Raw genomic sequence first — 23647 nt, forward strand, 5'->3', positions numbered from 1 at the left:
TTTCGGGTCTCTCCGGAGATGTGAGATCAGGTTCAATCCGGGCTCTGGCTGGGCCACTCAAGGACATTCAGAGACTTATCCAGAAGCAACTCATGCATTGCTTTGGCTGTGTGCTTAGAGCCGTTGTCCAGTTGGAAGGTGAACCTTCTCCCCAGTCTGAGGTCCTGAGCACTCCAGAGCAGGATTTCATCAAGGATCTCTATGTACTCTGCTCCAATCATCTTCGCCTCGATCCTGACTAGTCTCCCAGTCCCTGCCGCTGAATGATGCTGCCACCACCATGCTTCACCGTAGGAATGGTGCCAGGTTTTCTCCAGATGAGACGCTTGGCATTCAGGCCAAAGAGTTCAATCTAGGTTTCATCAGATCAGAGAATCTTGTTTCTCATGGTCTGAGTCTTAAGGTGCCTTTTGGCAAACTCCAAGCGGGCTGTTAAGTGCCTTTTACTGAGGAGTGGCTTCCGTCTACCATAAAGGCCTGATTGGTGGAGTGCTGCAGAGATGATTGTCCTTCTGGAAGGTTCTCCCAGCTCTGTCAGAGTGACCATTGCCTCCCTGACCAAGGCCCTTCTCCCTCCATATCTCAGTTTGGCCCGGGCAGCCAACTCTAGGAAGAGTCTTGGTGGTTCCAATCTTCTTCCATTGAAGAATGATGGAGGCCACTGTGTTCTTGGGGACCTTCAATGTTGCAGACATTTTTTGGTACCCTTCCCCAGATCTGTGCCTCGACACAATCCGGTCTCGGAGCACTACAGACAATTCCTTCGACATCAGGCCTTGGTTTTTGCTCTGACATGAACTGTCAACTGTGAACCTTATATAGACAGGTGTGTGCCTTTCCAAATCATGTCCAATCAATTGAATTTACCACAGGTGGACTCCAATCAAGTTGTAGAAACATCTCAAGGATGAACAATGGAAACAGGATGCACCTGAGCTCAATTTCGAGTCTCATAGCAAAGGGTCTGAATACTTACGTAAATAAGGTATTTTTTAGGGGTAGTGTGTAGATTTATAAAGATTTTTTATTATTTCATCAATTTTAGAATAAGACTAATGTAACAAAATGTAGAAAAAGTCAAGGGGTCTGAATACTTTCCCAAGGCACTGTACATCTATGCTCATAATACTCATTGTAGTTTTCATGGTCACTCAAGTCTACCACTGCTTGACCAGAACTGTCTTAATCAATGCTAATGAGAAACACTATGTACAATTAATCTTGTAAAATATTTTATTATACAATTTCTTCTTACAAGTTATATTGGTTCATAAAGGAATCCTAAATTCTCAACTTAATTTTGACAATGGAGTGAGATGATTTGAATGCACCGTGCCTTAAAGTTCCTCACCAGCCAAAGAGGTCCTCAACCAGTCAGAGTGGTCCAAGCCCCCCAAGCCAAGCTCAGTTCTACACAGCCATGGGCAGCTTGGTGGGCGCTGCACATCACTTCCAGTTGAATCCCCTGGTCCTTTGTTCGGGTCTTTACATAGTCAACTTCACAAATAGCTTTCTATTCTCTACAAAGTGCACTACTTTTGACTAAAGCCCTATGGACCCTGGTCAAAAGTAGTGCACTACTTTTGACCAAAGCCCTATGGACCCTGGTTGAAAGTAGTGCACTAAACAGATTACCATTTGGGATACAGTCATAGTCAACTGTCCAAATGCGGTTCAACAGGTTGGAGACGGAGTAATGCTGCAGCCCTGTCTCTGTGGTGGTGGGTTGTGTGTCTCGTAGTGTGTATGTCTGTATGTGTGTGTGTGTGTGTGTTCTCATCACGCTCTTGTCAGCATCACAAAAATCACTGGACAGCTATAATGACTCTGAACTCTTCAGAGAGATGTCTCTGTCCGGATGTTGTGTAAGGATGTGGACAATGTGTACGAGAGATTTGATTTATTAACTATGTTTACCATGGGAGTCTAAACAAAAGGTGAAGTACTAGGCCTAATTCAAACACTTAACACTGGACTTGTTGACCATCTTGGTGATTCACAATGTAATTGATTTGAAATTCACTTTGATAGTTAGTTGGTCATAGAAAAGATCTGTGTCCATTCTTCAATGTATCACGATGCTACACTGAACAAAAATATAAATGCAACATGTAAAGTTAGTTGAAAAAAAAATCCCAGATATTTTCCATAAGGACAAAAAGCTTATTTCTCTCAAATGTTGTGCACAAATTTGTTTACAGTGGGTATAGGAAGTCACCAACCCCTTTCAAAATGTTCCCCTTTTGTAGCCTTACAGCCTGAAATTAAAAAACTAAATCTGATTTTCCCAGCTTTATTTACACACAGTAACCCACAATATCCACGTAAACATTTTTTACTCTACATTCAGTGAACACCATGCCTACAGTAAATAGCACCATGCCTACAGTAAATAGCACCATGATTACAGTAAATAGCACCATGCCTACAGTAAATAACACCATGCCTACAGTAAATAACACCATGCCTACAGTAAATAGCACCATGATTACAGTAAATAGCACCATGCCTACAGTAAATAACACCATGCCTACAGTAAATAACACCATGCCTACAGTAAATAACACCATGCCTACAGTAAATAGCACCATGATTACAGTAAATAGCACCATGCCTACAGTAAATAACACCATGCCTACAGTAAATAACACCATGCCTACAGTAAATAGCACCATGCCTACAGTAAATAGCACCATGCCTACAGTAAATAGCACCATGCCTACAGTAAATAGCACCATGCCTACAGTAAATAACACCATGCCTACAGTAAATAACACCATGCCTACAGTAAATAACACCATGCCTACAGTAAATAGCACCATGCCTACAGTAAATAGCACCATGCCTACAGTAAATAGCACCATGCCTACAGTAAATAACACCATGCCTACAGTAAATAGCACCATGCCTACAGTAAATAGCACCATGATTACAGTAAATAGCACCATGCCTACAGTAAATAGCACCATGCCTACAGTAAATAACACCATGCCTACAGTAAATAACACCATGCCTACAGTAAATAGCACCATGCCTACAGTAAATAACACCATGCCTACAGTAAATAGCACCATGCCTACAGTAAATAACACCATGCCTACAGTAAATAGCACCATGCCTACAGTAAATAACACCATGCCTACAGTAAATAGCACCATGCCTACAGTAAATAACACCATGCCTACAGTAAATAACACCATGCCTACAGTAAATAGCACCATGATTACAGTAAATAGCACCATGCCTACAGTAAATAACACCATGCCTACAGTAAATAACACCATGCCTACAGTAAATAGCACCATGCCTACAGTAAATAGCACCATGCCTACAGTAAATAGCACCATGCCTACAGTAAATAACACCATGCCTACAGTAAATAGCACCATGCCTACAGTAAATAGCACCATGCCTACAGTAAATAACACCATGCCTACAGTAAATAACACCATGCCTACAGTAAATAACACCATGCCTACAGTAAATAGCACCATGCCTACAGTAAAGAACACCATGCCTACAGTAAATAACACCATGCCTACAGTAAATAACACCATGCCTACAGTAAATAGCACCATGCCTACAGTAAATAACACCATGCCTACAGTAAATAACACCATGCCTACAGTAAATAACACCATGCCTACAGTAAATAACACCATGCCTACAGTAAAGAACACCATGCCTACAGTAAATAGCACCATGCCTACAGTAAATAACACCACGCCTACAGTAAATAGCACCATGATTACAGTAAATAACACCATGATTACAGTAAATAACACCATGATTACAGTAAATAACACCATGCCTACAGTAAATAACACCATGCCTACAGTAAATAGCACCATGCCTACAGTAAATAACACCATGCCTACAGTAAATAACACCATGCCTACAGTAAATAACACCATGCCTACAGTAAATAGCACCATGATTACAGTAAATAACACCATGATTACAGTAAATAGCACCATGATTACAGTAAATAACACCATGCCTACAGTAAATAACACCATGCCTACAGTAAATAACACCATGCCTACAGTAAATAACACCATGCCTACAGTAAATAACACCATGCCTACAGTAAATAGCACCATGCCTACAGTAAATAGCACCATGCCTACAGTAAATAACACCATGCCTACAGTAAATAGCACCATGATTACAGTAAATAACACCATGCCTACAGTAAATAGCACCATGCCTACAGTAAATAACACCATGCCTACAGTAAATAACACCATGCCTACAGTAAATAACACCATGCCTACAGTAAATAGCACCATGATTACAGTAAATAACACCATGCCTACAGTAAATAGCACCATGCCTACAGTAAATAACACCATGCCTACAGTAAATAACACCATGCCTACAGTAAATAACACCATGATTACAGTAAATAACACCATGCCTACAGTAAATAACACCACGCCTACAGTAAATAGCACCATGATTACAGTAAATAACACCATGATTACAGTAAATAGCACCATGATTACAGTAAATAACACCATGCCTACAGTAAATAACACCATGATTACAGTAAATAACACCATGATTACAGTAAATAACACCATGCCTACAGTAAATAGCACCATGATTACAGTAAATAGCACCATGCCTACAGTAAATAGCACCATGATTACAGTAAATAACACCATGATTACAGTAAATAACACCATGCCTACAGTAAATAGCACCATGCCTACAGTAAATAACACCATGCCTACAGTAAATAGCACCATGCCTACAGTAAATAGCACCATGCCTACAGTAAATAGCACCATGATTACAGTAAATAGCACCATGCCTACAGTAAATAACACCATGATTACAGTAAATAACACCATGCCTACAGTAAATAGCACCATGCCTACAGTAAATAACACCATGCCTACAGTAAATAGCACCATGATTACAGTAAATAGCACCATGCCTACAGTAAATAGCACCATGCCTACAGTAAATAACACCATGCCTACAGTAAATAACACCATGATTACAGTAAATAACACCATGCCTACAGTAAATAACACCATGCCTACAGTAAATAACACCACGCCTACAGTAAATAACACCATGCCTACAGTAAATAACACCATGCCTACAGTAAATAACACCATGCCTACAGTAAATAACACCATGATTACAGTAAATAACACCATGCCTACAGTAAATAGCACCATGCCTACAGTAAATAACACCATGATTACAGTAAATAGCACCATGCCTACAGTAAATAACACCATGCCTACAGTAAATAACACCATGCCTACAGTAAAGAACACCATGCCTACAGTAAATAACACCATGCCTACAGTAAATAACACCATGCCTACAGTAAATAACACCATGCCTACAGTAAATAACACCATGCCTACAGTAAATAGCACCATGCCTACAGTAAATAGCACCATGCCTACAGTAAATAACACCATGCCTACAGTAAATAGCACCATGCCTACAGTAAATAGCACCATGATTACAGTAAATAACACCATGCCTACAGTAAATAACACCATGCCTACAGTAAATAGCACCATGCCTACAGTAAATAACACCATGCCTACAGTAAATAACACCATGCCTACAGTAAATAACACCATGCCTACAGTAAATAGCACCATGCCTACAGTAAATAACACCATGCCTACAGTAAATAACACCATGCCTACAGTAAATAACACCATGATTACAGTAAATAGCACCATGCCTACAGTAAATAGCACCATGCCTACAGTAAATAACACCATGCCTACAGTAAATAACACCATGCCTACAGTAAATAACACCATGCCTACAGTAAATAGCACCATGCCTACAGTAAATAACACCATGCCTACAGTAAATAACACCATGCCTACAGTAAATAACACCATGCCTACAGTAAATAGTACCATGCCTACAGTAAATAACACCATGATTACAGTAAATAACACCATGCCTACAGTAAATAACACCATGCCTACAGTAAATAGCACCATGCCTACAGTAAATAGCACCATGCCTACAGTAAATAGCACCATGCCTACAGTAAATAACACCATGCCTACAGTAAATAGCACCATGCCTACAGTAAATAACACCATGATTACAGTAAATAGCACCATGCCTACAGTAAATAGCACCATGCCTACAGTAAATAACACCATGATTACAGTAAATAACACCATGCCTACAGTAAATAGCACCATGCCTACAGTAAAGAACACCACGCCTACAGTAAAGCACGGCGGTGGCAGCATCCTGTTGTGGGGGTGTTTCTCTTCAGCAGGGACTGGAGCACTTGTCAGGATAGAAGGGAAAATGGACAGTGCAAAATACCAACAGATCCTTGAGGAGAAGTTGAAAATGGGAAGATGGTTCACGTTTCAACATGATAATGACTCAAAGCACACCGCCAAAGCAACCCGAACAGTGGCTGAAGGACAAGAAGGTGAATGTCTTTGAGTGGCCTAGTCAGAGCTCTGACCTAAATGCCATCGAGAATCTGTGGAATGACTTGAAGAGTGCAGTCCATGAGCGGTCACCATGCAATTTGACAGAGCTTCAACAATTCTGCAAGGAAGAATGGGCAAATATTGTACAGTCTAGGTGTGCAAAGTTAGTAGAGACGTATTCAAAGAGACTCATGGCTGTAATTCAAGCAAAAGGTGGTTCCACCAAGTATTAACTCAGGAGGGTGTCCACTTATCCAAATACAGTATTTTACTATCTCAATACATTTTCAGATACATTTTTTTTTACTTAGATATTGTGGGTTACTGTGTGTAAATAAAGCCGGAAAAAGTAAGATTTTATGTGTTTTAATTTCAGGCTGTAAGGCAATAAAAGGGGAACATTTTGAAAGGGGTGGTGACTTTCTATACCCACTGTACATCCCTGTTAGTGAGCATTTCTCCTTTGCAAGATTTCCATCCACCTGACAGGTGTGGCATATCAAGAAGCTTAAACAGCATGATCATTACACAGGTGCACCTTGTGCTGGGGACAATAAAATGCCATAAAATGTGCAGTTTTGTAACGCATCATCATTTTTGAGGGAGCGTGCAATTGGCATGCTGACGGCTGGAATGTCCACCAGAGCTGTTGCCAGAAAATGTAATGTTAATTTCTCTATCATAAGCCACCTCCAACATTGTTTTAGGGAATTTGGCAGTACGTCCAACCGGCCTCACAACCGCAGACCACGTGTATGGCATCGTGTGGGCAAGCGGTTTGCTGATGTCAATGTTGTGTACAGAGCTTCCCACGGTGGCGTTGGGGTTATGGTATGGGCACGCATAAGCTATGGACAACGAACACAATTGCATTTTATTGATGGAAATTTTTATGCACAGAAATACTGTGATGAGATCTTAAGGCCCATTGCAGGGCCCATTTTTTTTTTAAGGTATCTGTGACCAAGAGACGTATAAACAGTATCAGTCAAAAGTTTGGAAACACCTACTATTATTTGACTATTTTCTTGACATGAAAATAGGATGCTCTCGATGGTGCAGCTGTAAAACCTTTTGAGGATCTGAGGACCCATGCTAAATCTTTTCAGTCTCCTGAGGGGGAATAGATTTTGTCGTGCCCTCTTCACGACTGTATTGGTGTGCTTGCACCATGTTAGTTTGTTGTTGAAGTGGACGCCAAGGAACTTGAAGCATTCAACCTGCTCCACTACAGCCCCATCGATGAGAATGGGGGCGTGCTCGGTCCTCCTTTTCCTGTAGTCCACAATCAATTTTGTCTTGATCACGTTGCGGGAGAGGTTGTTGTCCTTGCACCACACGGTCAGGTCTCTGACCTCCTCCCTATAGGCTGTCTTAATTGACTGATTTCCTCATGAATTGTAACTCAGTAGAATCTTTGAAATTGCTTCATGTCGAGTTAATATTTTTGTTCAGTATAAATCAAAATTATAAAACGGGTTATTTGGATCCTGGATGCTGATTGGACAAGCAGTTCGAAGTCTTGCTGTAATGCACCGATATTGGCACACCTATGCCTGCTAACATGAATAACAACAGTGTGTGTGAAGAGAGAGACGTTTGCTTTGATATTAATGCTGAGCAGACAGTTGTGATGGATGTGTTCATGTGATGACTGACCTCTAAACGGTTCACTACACTGGGAGGACGTGGAGGCACGACGTTCTCATTTCTACCAGTCAGCTGAGACACAGGGTTCTCATTTCTACCAGTCAGCTGAGACACAGGGTTCTCATTTCTACCAGTCAGCTGAGACACAGGGTTCTCATTTCTACCAGTCAGCTGAGACACAGGGTTCTCATTTCTACCAGTCAGCTGAGACACAGGGTTCTCATTTCTCCCAGTCAGCTGAGACACAGGGTTCTCATTTCTCCCAGTCAGCTGAGACACAGGGTTCTCATTTCTCCCAGTCAGCTGAGACACAGGGTTCTCATTTCTCCCAGTCAGCTGAGACACAGGGTGTATTATGTGCTCAGCTGTCCCACCCACCCACACGAGACATTACTATACTTGAGGAACCTTTTGGGGACCAACAATTGATTCTCATTCAAAATCATATTTTCCCTAACCATAACCCCAAACCCTGATTCTAATCCCTAACCCCAAACCCTGATTCTAATCCCTAACCCCAAACCCTGATTCTAATCCCTAACCCCAAACCCTGATTTTAATCCCTAAACCCTGATTTTAATCCCTAAACCCAAAACAGACTTTTTTTTTTATAAGTGAGAACCGGTGAATTGTCCTCACTTATCCACATTTTCCTTGGTTTACTATTCTTCTGCAGACTTCTGGTGCTCACACAAGGCTAGTACTACACACACACACACACACACACACACACACACACACACACACACACACACACACACACACACACACACACCTCAGAAGGGTACAAAGTCATTACAGCGGTCCAGTGATGCCGAGATGTTGACACTGGCGTGATGTCAACAGATGACTCACTTTAGGATTCTAGTAGAACATAAAAATATATAATACGCAATGTTCTATTTAATGCCATGGCATAGATGGAAGAATGTGTTGTGTAAACAGAAATATACTGCTCAAAAAAATAAAGGGAACACTTAAACAACACAATGTAACTCCAAGTCAATCACAATTCTGTGAAATCAAACTGTCCACTTAGGAAGCAACACTGATTGACAATAAATTTCACATGCTGTTGTGCAAATGGAATAGAAAACAGGTGGAAATTATAGGCAATAAGCAAGACACCCCCAATAAAGGAGTGGTTACTGCAGGTGGAGACCACAGACCACTTCTCAGTTCCTATGCTTCCTGGCTGATGTTTTGGTGACTTTTGAATGCTGGCAGTGCTTTCACTCTAGTGGTAGCATGAGACGGAGTCTACAACCCACACAAGTGGCTCAGGTAGTGCAGCTCATCCAGGACGGCACATCAATGCGAGCTGTGGCAAGAAGGTTTGCTGTGTCTGTCAGCGTAGTGTCCAAAGCATGGAGGCGCTACCAGGAGACAGGCCAGTACATCAGGAGACGTGGATGAGGCCGTAGGAGGGCAACAACCCAGCAGCAGGACCGCTACCTCCGCCTTTGTGCAAGGAGGAGCAGGAGGAGCACTGCCAGAGCCCTGCAAAATGACCTCCAGCAGGCCACAAATGTGCATGTGTCTGCTCAAACGGTCAGAAACAGACTCCATGAGGGTGGTATGAGGGCCCGACGTCCACAGGTGGGGGTTGTGCTTACAGCCCAAGATTGGCAAATTCGCCACTGGCGCCCTGTGCTCTTCACAGATGAAAGCAGGTTCACACTGAGCACGTGACAGACGTGACAGTCTGGAGACGCCGTGGAGAACGTTCTGCTGCCTGCAACATCCTCCAGCATGACCGGTTTGGCGGTGGGTCAGTCATGGTGTGGGGTGGCATTTCTTTGGGGGGCCGCACAGCCCTCCATGTGCTCGCCAGAGGTAGCCTGACTGCCATTAGGTACCGAGATGAGATCCTCAGACCCCTTGTGAGACCATATGCTGGTGCGGTTGGCCCTGGGTTCCTCCTAATGCAAGACAATGCTAGACCTCGTGTGGCTGGAGTGTGTCAGCAGTTCCTGCAAGAGGAAGGCATTGATGCTATGGACTGGCCCGCCCGTTCCCCAGACCTGAATCCAATTGAGCACATCTGGGACATCATGTCTCGCTCCATCCACCAACGCCACGTTGCACCACAGACTGTCCAGGAGTTGGCGGATGCTTTAGTCCAGGTCTGGGAGGAGATCCCTCAGGAGACAATCCGCCACCTCATCAGGAGCATGCCCAGGCGTTGTAGGGAGTTCATACAGGCACGTGGAGGCCACACACACTACTGAGCCTCATTTTGACTTGTTTTAAGGACATTACATCAAAGTTGGATCAGCCTGTAGTGTGGTTTTCCACTTTAATTTTGAGTGTGACTCCAAATCCAGACCTCCATGGGTCGATAAATTGGATTTCCATTGATTATTTTTGTGTGATTTTGTTGTCAGCACATTCAACTATGTAAAGAAAAAAGTATTTAATACGATTATTTCTTTCATTCAGATCTAGGATGTGTTGTTTAAGTGTTCCCTTTATTTTTTTGAGCAGTGTATATATCCTGTGATTCGACCTCGTGTGTATTTATGGACATTAGATATAAATCAAATTGATCAAATAAATTCCACTCACATCCAAATCCTCCGGATCTGTTAAATCATTGCAACACAGACACAGGAACAATTTGTATAGATTTTTTTTCTCTGCTTTTATAGATTTTTTTTTAAAACAAAACAAAATAACTGATTCAATCAAATTTACAATAGACATTATGCAATCATTATGCACTTGTAACTACTTCTTCTGGTACGTTCTGCACTGCTGTCACCGAAAAACAGAAGCACAATGAGGGGAGAGTGGGGTCATGGCACCGGGAGAATAGGGTAAGCTGGGGTTGCAAGGGTAGGCTAGGACAGGGTTAGTTGGGCTGGTGAGGTAGGCTAGGACAGGGTTAGTTGGGCTGGTGAGGTAGGCTAGGACAGGGTTAGTTGGGCTGGTGAGGTAGGCTAGGACAGGGTTAGTTGGGCTGGTGGCGTATGGGAAAATGGGGTAAGTTGGGCTGGTGAGGTAGGTGAGGAGGGGGTAAGTTGGGCTGGTGAGGTAGGTGAGGAGGGGGTAAGTTGGGCTGGTGAGGTAGGTGAGGAGGGGGTAAGTTGGGCTGGTGAGGTAGGTGAGGAGGGGGTAGGTTGGTTGGTGAGGTAGGTGTGAAGGGGGTAGCTGGGCTGGTGAGGTAGGTGAGGAGGGAGTACGTTGGGCTGGTGAGGTAGGTGAGGAGGGAGTACGTTGGGCTGGTGAGGTACGTGAGGAGGGGGTAAGTTGGGCTGGTGAGGAGGGGATAAGTTGGGCTGGTGAGGTAGGTGAGGAGGGAGTACATTGGGCTGGTGAGGTACGTGAGGAGGGGGTAAGTTGGGTTGGTGAGGAGGGGATAAGTTGGGCTGGTGAGGTAAGGTAAAACGGGGTAAACTTATCCACTGAAAAAGTCACTGAATATATAATTAATTTAATTCCATACATCACTTATATAAATATATATAGAACCAAAAAAGAACAATACTCTTCTGAGAAAAACAGCAATATACAGAAACCCACAACAGCAGTATACAGGCCAACAGAAAGCAGGAGAGAGCAGTTAGAGAATGTGCAGAGAGAACGAGAGCATGACAGAGTATGAGACAATTGGCTAAATAGAGAGAGTTGGGGAAGGAGAGAAAGATAAAAGAAAGAGAGCAATTGTGCATATGAACGTTTAAATAAGTCAGCCTGAGAGAGAGAGAGAGCGGGAGAGAGCGGGAGAGAGCGGGAGAGAGCGGGAGAGAGCGGGAGAGAGCGGGAGAGAGCGGGAGAGAGGAAGTCTGGAGGAGAGCGGAGGGGAAGAAGGGAAGGATGGACTGAAGTTGACTGTCCAGTGTGTTCAGGAGTGCCACGTGACCCTGTTGCCTGTCTGTGCATGGACGTGGGTGTTAGCACAAATACACAGCAACAGTGATCCACATGCTCACGTATCTTATGTGCTCTTTAGGTATCAATAATATAAAACAAACAATTCAAAATGAAAATATATTTTCATATTTTGCAAACACCATCTTCTCAGTTTGTGTTCTGTGTTCACCCGTTTCCCTTAACGTGTGACGTCTTGTCCCACTTTCCTGTCCGTCCAAACTGTTCAGTCCCCTCAGTCCAACTCCTTACCACTCCTACTTTTCAAACGTCCCTTCTCTCCTTCCTTTTCACTGGGAGCTGGCCCTCTCCAGGACTCTTAGGTCATAGTTCTTTTTGGCGGCCCTCAGTTTGAAGAGGCTCGCCCCACTGTTGTTGAGTTTGAAGGAAGCACTCTGTGCAGCCATGGTGGAAGGAAACACAGCCACCACCGTGTAGAGGTGAGCCGGGTCGCTGCCGTCGCCCTTCCCCCCTCCAGGCCCCATCCCAGCCCCAGGACCGTGATGCCCTCCAGGGCCACAGTAGCCTCCACGGCCCCCCACCACCGGGTCCTTGAGCCACTGGATCTTCGCACCGCACATGGACAGCTGGTTGAAGAGCTTCTCAGCCTCAGGGCGACTGATGCCCTCTGGGAGATCAGTCACCTCCAGCACCCGACTCACCACTGGAGACAGGAAGACAGAGGTCAGACATGACACTAATAGAACTTCCACACAATAACTGAATGAATACATTCAGACCCATTCCAGTACGTCACTGTCAATAAAAATGTATTATTCATGGACCTACCTGGTATAATAAAGGACAAATAAAGATCAGGCATTTGTATGTGTGTGTGTATGTGTGTGTCTGTGTGTGTGTGTGTGTGTGTATGTGTGTGTATGTGTGTATGTGTGTGTGTGTGTGTGTGTGTGAGATGGTGTGTGTGTGTGTGATGGTGTGTGTGTGTGTGATGGTGTGTGTGTGTGTGTTGGTGTGTGTGTGTGATGGTGTGTGTGTGTGATGGTGTGTGTGTGTGATGGTGTGTGTGTGTGTGTGATGGTGTGTGTGTGTGTGTGATGGTGTGTGTGTGTGATGGTGTGAGTGATGGTGTGTGTGTGAGTGTGTGAGTGATGGTGTGTGTGTGAGTGTGTGAGTGATGGTGTGTGTGTGAGTGTGTGAGTGATGGTGTGTGTGTGATGTGTGTGTGAGTGATGGTGTGTGTGTGAGTGTGTGAGTGATGGGTGTGTGTGTGTGAGTGTGTGAGTGATGGTGTGTGTGTGTGTGTGTGTGTGTGTGTGTGTGTGCGTGTGTGTGCGTGAGTGATGGTGTGCGCGTGTGAGTGATGGTGTGCGTGTGTGTGTGATGGTGTGTGTGTGTGTGATGGTGTGTGTGTGTGTGATGGTGTGTGTGTGTGTGATGGTGTGTGTGTGTGTGTGATGTGTGTGTGTGTGATGGTGTGTGTGTGATGGTGTGTGTGTGATGGTGTGTGTGTGTGTGTGTGTGATGGTGTGTGTGTGTGTGTGGTGTGTGTGTGATGGTGTGTGTGTGATGTGTGTGTGTGTGTGTGTGTGATGGTGTGTGTGATGGTGTGTGATGTGTGTGTGTGTGTGTGTGTGTGTGTGTGTGTGTGTGTGTGTGTGTGTGTGTGTGTATGGTGTGTGTGTGTGTATGGTGTGTGTGTGTATGGTGTGTGTGTGTGTGATGGTGAAAGCATAAGGTAGTCTTGTAGATCTAGCGTATGTAATGTAATGAAGAAGTCTGATGTCTTACCGACGTCAGTGGTCCCCAGGTCTGTAGATTGAGACTTCAGTGTCTGTCTCGTCCCTCTCGCCCCATGCTTCATTCCTACTTGGCTCTGAAATGCACAAACAGCACCAGGGTCAAGCAGGTTACAGGCTAGTTATAGGCTGGTTATATGCTACACTTTGAAGGGACGCGGAGGGCCGGAACAGAGACCAGGGAGGGATGGAGGGAAGGAGAAAGAGAGAGACAGTACCTGATGTGAGCTGTAATTGGTCTGGCTGTGGATGAGAGGAGAGGGACAGAGGCTATACTGGAGAGGCTGGCCCAACAGAGAGTAGCACCCGTCACCTACACACATGGCACAGAACACAAACTGAAATATTATAGAAATATGTGTGAGCCAGAATCAAAAGGTGAACGTGGGTTTAAAGGGTTAGCTGGGAAAGTTGGGGAGAGATGCATCTGCGAAAGGCCAGGATAACTGTGTGTCTGCGAAAGGCCAGGATAACTGTGTGTCTGCGAAAGGCCAGGATAACTGTGTGTCTGCGAAAGGCCAGGATAACTGTGTGTCTGCGAAAGGCCAGGATAACTGTGTGTCTGCGAAAGGCCAGGATAACTGTGTGTCTGTGGAGTGTAAACGGTGAGCTGAGGCAGTGTGTGAAGATAGATGTGTAGGTGAAAGAGCAAGCTAGGAAAGGTGGTGTGATGTGTGTGTGTGTGTGAGAATGTGTGTGGGGAAGGGGGGGGGGGGGCAACGCAGCCATGTGGATAAGGTGAGTGAGGTTCTCAGGGTCTGCTGGGGGACAGCAGGGGGACCAGTACGGAGAGAAAAAAAAAAATGTATGAAATGTATGCATTCACTACTGTAAGTTGCTCTGGATAAGAGCGTCTGCTAAATGACTAATGTAAATGTCAGTTCGTCAGAAGAGGGAGGACCATCCTCCTCAGTGAAAAATTAAAATAAGATTAAATCGGCCGATTTTTATATATATATATATTTTTAAAAAAGTCCGTTCATCTCTAGGAGATAGAACGCGTCTCCTTCCTGAGTGGTATGACGGCTGCGTGGTCCCATGGTGTTTATACTTACGTACTATTGTTTGTACAGATTAACGTGGTACCTTCAGGCGTTTGGAAATTGCTCCCAAGGATGAACCAGACTTGTGGAGGTCTACAATTTTTTTTCTGAGGTCTTGGCTGATTTCTTTTGATTTTCCCATGATGTCAAGCAAAGAGGCACTGAGTTTGAAGGTAAGCCTTGAAATACATCCACAGGTACACCTCCAATTGACTCAAATTATGTCAATTAGTCGATCAGAAGCTTCTAAAGCCATGACATAATTTTCTGGATTTTTCCAAGCTGTTTAAAGGCACAGTCATGTAAACTTCTAACCCACTGGAATTGTGATGTATGTTAACTTCTGACACACTGGAATAATGATACAGTGAATTATAAGTGAAATAATCTGTCTGTGAACAATTGTTGGAAAAATGACTTGTGTCATGCACAAAGTAGATATCCTAACCGACTTGCCAAAACTATAGCTGGTTAACAAGAAATTTGTAGAGTGGTTGAAAAACAAGTTTTAGTGACTCCAACCTAAGTGTATGTAAACTTCCGACTTCAAGTGTACCCTGACTCTGCTTACACTGAACGCAAGAGAAGTGACAATTTCAGGCACCGCATTGATTATATGCAACGCAGGACAAGCTAGTTAAACTAGTAATATCATCATCCATGTGTAGTTAATTAACTAGTGATTATGTTAAGATTGATTGTTTTTTATAAGATACGTTTAATGCTAGCTAGCAACTTACCATGGCTCCTTGCTGCCTGCTCTCGCGTAACAGGTGGTCAGCGGACTGCAATATAATCGGCCATAATCGGGATCCAAAAATGCTGATTACCGATTGTTATGAAAACCTGAAATGGGCTTAATCAGCCATTCCGATTAATCGGTTGACCTCTAATTTTTAGACAACTAAATATATTCACGTCACCAAATAATTGATTAAAACACACTGTTTTGCAACGAAGGTCTACAGTAGTCTCAACAGCACTCTGTAGGGTAGCACCATGGGGTAGCTGGAGGACAGCTAGCTTCCATCCTCCTCTGGCTACATTGACTTCAATACAAAACATAGGAGGCTCATGGTTCTCACCCCCTTCCACCTACAGACCCCTTCCTTTTCCCACATTTTGATACAGCCTCATTCTAAAATGGATTCTATAAATATCCTCAATCTACACACAATACACCCCATAATGACAAAGCGAAAACAGATTTTTAGACGTTTTTGCAAATGTATTACAAAGAAAAAAAAACATAACTTATTTACATAAGTATTCAGACCCTTTGCTATGAGACTCGAAATTGAGCCCGTTTCCATTTATCATCCTTGAGATGTTTCTATAACTTGATTGGAGTCCACCTGTGGTAAATTCAATTGATTGGACATGATTTGGAAAGACACACATCTGTCTATATAAGGTCCCACAGTTGACAGTGCATGTCAGAGAAAAAACCAAGCCATGAGGTCGGAGGAATTGTCTGTAGAGCTCCGAGACAGGATTGTGTCGAGGCACGGATCTGGGGAAGGGTACAAAAACATTTCTGCAGCAGTGAAGGACTCCAAGAACAGTGGCCTCAATCATTCTTCAATGGAAGAAGTTTGGAACAACCAAGACTTTGGCCGCCCGGCCAAAACTGAGCAATCAGGAGAGAAGGGCCATGGTCAGAGAGGTGACCAAGAACTTGATGGTCACTCTGACAGAGCTCCAGAGTTCCTCTGTGAGATGGGAGAACCTTCCAGAAGGACAACCACCTCTGCAGCACTCCACCAATCAGGCCTTTATGGTAGAGTGGCCAGACGGAAGCCACTCCTCAGTAAAAGGCACATGACAGCCTGCTTGGAGTTTGCTAAAAGGCACCTAAAGACTCTCAGACCATGAGAAACAAGATTCTCTGGTCTGATGAAACCAAGATTGAACTCTTTGGCCTGAATGCCAAGCGACACATCTGGAGGAAACCTGGCACCATCCCTACAGTTATATAACACTATTAGGACACACACACACACACACACACACACACACACACACATTCTGCCAATCACATTCTGTTAAATGTCCCCAAAGCACACACATCCCTGGGTCGCTGCAGCTAGCGACTGGAACGAGCTGCAACAAACACTCAAACTGGACAGATTTATCTCAATCTCTTCATTCAAAGACTCAATCATGGACACTTAATGACAGTTGTGGCTGCTTTACGTGATGTATTGTTGTCTCTACCTTCTTGCCCTTTGTGCTGTTGTCTGTGCCCAATAATGTTTGTACCATGTTTTGTGCTGCTACCATGTTGTGTTGCTACCATGCTGTGTTGTCATGTGGTGGTGTTTATGTGGTGTTGTGTTGTCTCTCTTGTTGTGATGTGTGTTTTGTCCTATATTTATATTGTATTTATTTATTGATTAATTTTTAATCCCAGCCCCCGTCCCCGCAGGAGGCCTTTTGCCTTTTGGTAGGCCGCCATTGTAAATAAGAATTTGTTCTTAACCGACTTGCCTAGTTAAATAAAAAGGTTAAATAAATTAAACAAATATGGTGAAGCATGATGGGGGCAGCATCATGCTGTGGGGATGTTTTTCAATGGCAGGGACTGGGAGACTAGTCAGGATCGAGGTAAAGCAGAATTGAGCAAAGTACAGAGAGATCCTTGATGAAAACCTGCTCCGGAGTGCTCAGGACCTCAGACTGGGGCGAAGGTTCACCTTCCAACAGGACAATGGCTCTAAACACACAGCCAAGACAACGCAGGAGTGGCTTCAGGACAAGTCTCTGAATGTCCTTGAGTGGCCCAGCCAGAGCCCGGACTTAAACCTGATCGAACATCTCTGTATAGACCTGAAAATAGCTGTGCAGCAACACTCCCCATCCAACCTGACGGAGCTTGAGAGGATCTGCAGAGAAGAATGGGAGAAAGTCCCCAAATATAGGTGTGCCAAGCTTGTAGCATCATACCCAAGAAGACTCGAGGCTGTAATCGCTGCCAAAGGTGCTTCAACAAAGTACTGAGTAAAGGGTCTGAATACTTGAGTAAATGTGATTTAAATCTGATCAGTTTTTTATTATTAATACATTTGCTAGCATTTCTAAACACCTTTTTTTGCTTTGTCATTATGGGGTATTGTGTGTAGATTGATAAGGGATTTTTTTTTCTTCAAATCAATTTTAGAATAAGGTTGTAACGTATAAAAATGTGGAAAAAGTCAAGGGGTCTGAATACTTTCTGAATGCACTGTATATCGTGGGTCTCGCATCCTCCTTAAAAAAAATGATGACACCAGCCTCCACTGGTGTGTGTGTGTGTCGGGCAAGCTACCGAAATAATATTGGTAATTAACTGGTTTTCTATGTTAACTTTGGTAATTTACACTTGAATAAAGTTTTTAAAAAAAAGAAACGTATCATTATATAGTATTAATTATTATCATTTTTGTCTCCTTATTGTCCAGGAGTTTCTAGTAAATAGACCATATGATTCAATAGAAAATAGACTAATTAATGAAAAAATGCATCTAATCAACAATGGCATTATTTTCATTTAACTCTGCAAGTCTTCCTACTGTTGACTTTTTTCACAACTGTCCACAAAGACATTGACATAGTAAAACAAATACAAGTATGTAGAAAAAGGACATGTCATGCTGAAACCCTCATATTAAACACCAATGAATGTTATTCACAAAGTTGATGGTTTATATTTAGGATAATGTTTTACAGCTTTGTCATTTAATGTTTAATTTTTAAATCATCTTCTTTAATTATTGTATATACAGTATTATACAGGAGATGAGGCGATACAGAGGGCCAGAGATAATTACAGACACTTGTGATAATCTGAAGTACTCAAAAATTCCACTTGATGGCGTGTCGTCTTGTAAAATTCCCCCAAAAACATGAACACGCTCAAAATGTCCTAACTTAGGTTTCGTCATCCTCCCTTTGCAACCCAAGTCAAGTGTGTGAGGACAGATGAGTAGGTGAAAGGACCAGTTAATGTAGGCAAGTGTGTATGTGTGTGTGGAGGGGGGGGGTCAGAGCAGCCATGTGGATAAGGTGAGTGAGGTTCTCAGGGTCTGCTGGGGGCTAGTCAAAAACAACATGGACAGCTCATCATGAAGGGGTCACTGTGTGAAGGGGTCACTGTGGAAGTGGGTGAAAGAGCAAGAACCAGGAGTATCTCAGCTGGAATAACAGAGGCTCACCATAGTCAAATATGCCTGTGTGTGTGTTTGTATGAGCGTGTGTGTGTGTGTGTGTTTGTATGAGCGTGTGTGTGTGTGTGTGTGTGTGTGTGTGTGTGTGTGTGTGTGTGTGTGTGTTTGTATGAGCTGTGTGTGTGTGTGTGTGTGTGTGTGTGTGTGTGTGTGTGTGTGTGTGTGTGTGAGCATGTGTGTGTGTGAGCATGTGTGTGTGTGTGTGTGAGCGTGTGTGTTTGTATGAGCGTGTGTGTGTGTGTATGAGCGTGTGTATGTGCGTGTGTGTGTGTGTGTGTGTGTGTCTGAGCGTGTGTATGAGCGTGTGAGTGTGTGTGTGTGAGCGTGACTGCTACCGGCTCACAGTGACATTTGGTCAGTAAGGTGGCACATGTACACATCTTTTTGTCATGACATGTCAAGCTGGTGTGTGTGTGTGTTTAAAAATATATATATATTTTCTCCCCTTATTTCGTGACATCCAAATCGGTTGTTTGGATCTTGTGTTATCACTGCAACTCTCCAACGGGGTTGGTAGAGGCATGCGTCTTGCATCACATGACCCGCCAAGCTACTTCTTAACACACTGCTCGCTTAGCCAGGAAACACCGTTCAACTGACCACTAAAATACGCTTGCAGGCGCCCGGCCCGCCACAAGGAGTTACTTAAAGCGTTGCGAGCCAAGGAAAGCCCCCCCGGCCAAACCCTCCCCTAACCCGGACGGCGCTGGGCTGATTGTACGCCGCTCTATGGGACTCCCATCATAATCGGCTGTAGTGGCACCTTTCAGGAGGCCACGTGTGTGTGTGTGCGTGTGCGTGTGCGTGTGTGTGTGCATGGTAAGTGTTACGGTGTGCATCTGTCCGTCTCCGTGTGGCGTTACCTTGTGCGGACCCTGGTCCAGGCCGGGGGAACTGTGACAGTAGGGGCAGAGGGCCGAGGCCTGGACAGACACTGCTCACGCTGCCTGAGGGGGAGGGGGTAGGAGACTGGGTGGGGGAGGACAGGGGACTGCTCTGCATCTGTGTACTCGTCTGGAGGGGGGTGGGGGGAGGGAGAGAGAGGGTAGGACATGGATAGAGGAGAGGACGAGACGTACTGTAGTTCACAATACAGATAGTCAACAAATATATCACAAATTAGTATTTTTTCATTTAAAATGTCATGGAGAATCCTACGCTGTCCTCCATATGAACAGTCCACGGGATACTGTAAGCGAGGTAGTGGTATAGAGTATACAGGAAGTACAGTAATTGTGTATATGTAGCACCAGTCGTAGTACTGTAGTGTAGTATTCTAGTACTGCTGTATACAGTACCTGTTGTAGTACTGTAGTATTCTAGTACTGCTGTATACAGTACCAGTTGTACTGTAGTGTAGTATTCTAGAAGTGCTGTATACAGTATATGTTGTAGTGCTGTATGGTAGTATTATAGTAGTGCTGTATGTAGTATCTGTTGTAGTATTGTATGGTAGTATTATAGTAGTGCTCTATGGTAGTATTATAGTAGTGCTGTATGTAGTATCTGTTGTAGTATTGTATGGTAGTATTATAGTAGTGCTGTATGTAGTATCTGTTGTAGTATTGTATGGTAGTATTATAGTAGTGCTGTATGTAGTATCAGTTGTAGTACTGTATGGTAGTATTATAGTAGTGCTGTATATATGCTGTATATAGTACCTGCTGTGTGTTGTCAGATTTGTAGAGGTCTCCAGGCTTACTGGGTCTCTGCTCTAGGCTGTAGTACTTGCAGGGGTTCCACTGTACCAGAGGAGGGTTGTGGGTAGGCTGGGGTCCATTGGGGACACTAAGCTGCATGACCATCACCCCAGGCCCCGGGGAAGCCACCCCTGTAGCACAACACACACAGTTAAAGCATTGTAGGGAAAAGGTTACACTTTTAAAGTGAACCCTTAGTCATAAGAGCTACAACACAGGGCCAACGTTGTTGACCAAACCTAATCGATAAAGTTAGAGCTCAGAAACAGATGAACTCTCACCTGATTGGCGTATTCAACAAAGTCAGAATACACCTGTGTGGCATTCCTTCTGGTTCATCGCAAACCAGATGAACTCTCACCTGAATATTGCTGCTGCATCTGTGGAGGGTTGCAGGGAGAAGTAGACGGGCTCATCTGGTACTGCTCTGAGCTGGGCTGCAGGTACCCTACTGATGGACTGGAGAGACACACAGAGAAACACACACACACAGAGAAACAGAGACATATACACACAGAGAGAGACACACAGAGAAACACACACACACAGAGAAACACACACACACAGAGAAACAGAGACATATACACACAGAGAGACACACACACACACACACACACACACACACACACACACAGAGAGACACACAGAGAAACACACACACACACACAGAGAAACAGAGAGACACACACACACACACACACACACACACACACACACACACACACACACACACACACAGAGAGACAGAGAAACACACAGAGAGACACACACACACACAGAAACACACAGAGAGACAGAGAAACACACCCAGAGACATACACACAGAGACACAGAAATACACACAGACACACAGAGACACACACAGACACACAGAGAAAAACACAGAGACAGGGAAGAACACACACAGAGACATACACACAGACACAGAAATACACACAGAGACAGGGAAGAACACACACAGAGACACAGAGACACAGAAATACACACAGAGACAGAGAAACACACACAGACACACACACAGAGACACAGAAATACACACAGAGACAGAGAAACACACACAGACACACACACAGAGAAACACACACACACAGAGAAACAGAGACATATACACACAGAGAGAGACACACAGAGAAACACACACACACAGAGAAACACACACACACAGAGAAACAGAGAGACATATACACACAGAGAGAGACACACACACACACACACACACACACACACACACACACACACACACACACACAGAGAGACACACAGAGAAACACACACACACACAGAGAAACAGAGAGACACAGAGAGACACACACACACACACACACACACAGAGAGACAGAGAAACACACAGAGAGACACACACACACACAGAAACACACAGAGAGACAGAGAAACACACAGAGAGACATACACACAGAGACACAGAAATACACACAGACACACAGAGACACACACAGACACACAGAGAAAAACACAGAGACAGGGAAGAACACACACAGAGACATACACACAGACACAGAAATACACACAGAGACAGGGAAGAACACACACAGGGAAGAACACACACAGAGACACAGAGACACAGAAATACACACAGAGACAGAGAAACACACAGACACACACACAGAGACACAGAAATACACACAGAGACAGAGAAACACACACAGACACACACACAGAGACACAGAAATACACACAGAGACAGAGAAACACACACAGAGACACACACAGAGACACAGAAATACACACAGAGACAGAGAAACACACACAGAGACACACACAGAGACACAGAGAAAAACACACACAGACACATGCACTGTAAGCACTTGGCTGTCATCCACAGACGGTAGGGCATCACATCAACAAGCTGCTAGGCTTCACTTACAACGCTCATATTTTGTTTAGCGAGCGTGTGGAAGCATTGTGTCAAAGAAAATAAAGATTCAAGTGTTTAATAAATAGCTTGTTTATTGATTAGCGTAGCCTCTTCTGCATTAGCGTAGCCTCTTCTGTAGCTTGTCAACTATGTGTCTGTCTATCCCTGTTCTCTCCCCTCTGCACAGGCCATACAAACGCTCCACACCGCGTGGCCGCTGCCACTAACCTGGTGGTCCCAGCGCGCACGACCCACGTGGAGTTCCAGGTCTCCGGCAGCCTCTGGAACTGCGGGTCTGCGGCCAACAAGGCTGAGTTCATCTCAGCCTATGCTACCCTCCAGTCCCTAGACTTCCTGGCGCTGACGGAAACATGGATTACCACAGATAACACTGCTACTCCTACTGCTCTCTCCTCGTCTGCCCACGTGTTCTCGCATACCCCTAGAGCATCGAGCCAGCGGGGTGGTGGCACTGGAATCCTCATCTCTCCCAAGTGGACATTCTCTCTTTCTCCCCTGACCCATCTGTCTATCTCCTCATTTGAATTCCATGCTGTCACAGTTACCAGCCCTTTCAAGCTTAACATCCTTATCATTTATCGCCCTCCAGGTTCCCTTGGAGAGTTCATCAATGAGCTTGACGCCTTGATAAGTTCCTTTCCTGAGGATGGCTCACCTCTCACAGTTCTGGGTGACTTTAACCTCCCCACGTCTACCTTTGACTCATTCCTCTCTGCCTCCTTCTTTCCACTCCTCTCCTCTTTTGACCTCACCCTCTCACCTTCCCCCCCTACTCACAAGGCAGGCAATACGCTTGACCTCATCTTTACTAGATGCTGTTCTTCCACTAATCTCATTGCAACTCCCCTCCAAGTCTCTGACCACTACCTTGTATCCTTTTCTCTCTCGCTCTCATCCAACACTTCTCACTCTGCCCCTACTCGGATGGTATTGCGCCGTCCCAACCTTCGCTCTCTCTCTCCCGCTACTCTCTCCTCTTCCATCCTATCATCTCTTCCCTCTGCTCAAACCTTCTCCAACCTATCTCCTGATTCTGCCTCCTCAACCCTCCTCTCCTCCCTCTCTGCATC

The 23647-nt window shown here is 44.4% G+C and overlaps 1 protein-coding gene across 9 annotated transcripts in view; it reads right to left on the reverse strand.

Moving 5' to 3' along the window:
• Window positions 1-10715: 10715 nt before the first annotated feature.
• LOC106566126 (R3H domain-containing protein 2) overlaps window positions 10716-23647 on the reverse strand; it is an 89869-nt gene continuing 76937 nt past the window's right edge. For all 9 annotated transcript variants that reach the window (XM_045691916.1, XM_045691918.1, XM_014133977.2 and 6 more), the window contains 6 exons: window positions 21042-21139; window positions 20642-20811; window positions 19844-19994; window positions 13951-14045; window positions 13725-13809; window positions 10716-12636 (listed from right to left, as the gene is read on the reverse strand). In XM_045691916.1, coding sequence (XP_045547872.1) covers window positions 12263-12636; window positions 13725-13809; window positions 13951-14045; window positions 19844-19994; window positions 20642-20811; window positions 21042-21139 — 973 coding nt within the window. In that variant the 3' untranslated portion in view covers window positions 10716-12262. The remainder of the gene's footprint in view (window positions 12637-13724; window positions 13810-13950; window positions 14046-19843; window positions 19995-20641; window positions 20812-21041; window positions 21140-23647) is intronic.

Source organism: Salmo salar, chromosome ssa12, assembly GCF_905237065.1.
Source record: "Salmo salar chromosome ssa12, Ssal_v3.1, whole genome shotgun sequence".
In the NCBI taxonomy this organism is placed as follows: domain Eukaryota; kingdom Metazoa; phylum Chordata; class Actinopteri; order Salmoniformes; family Salmonidae; genus Salmo; species Salmo salar.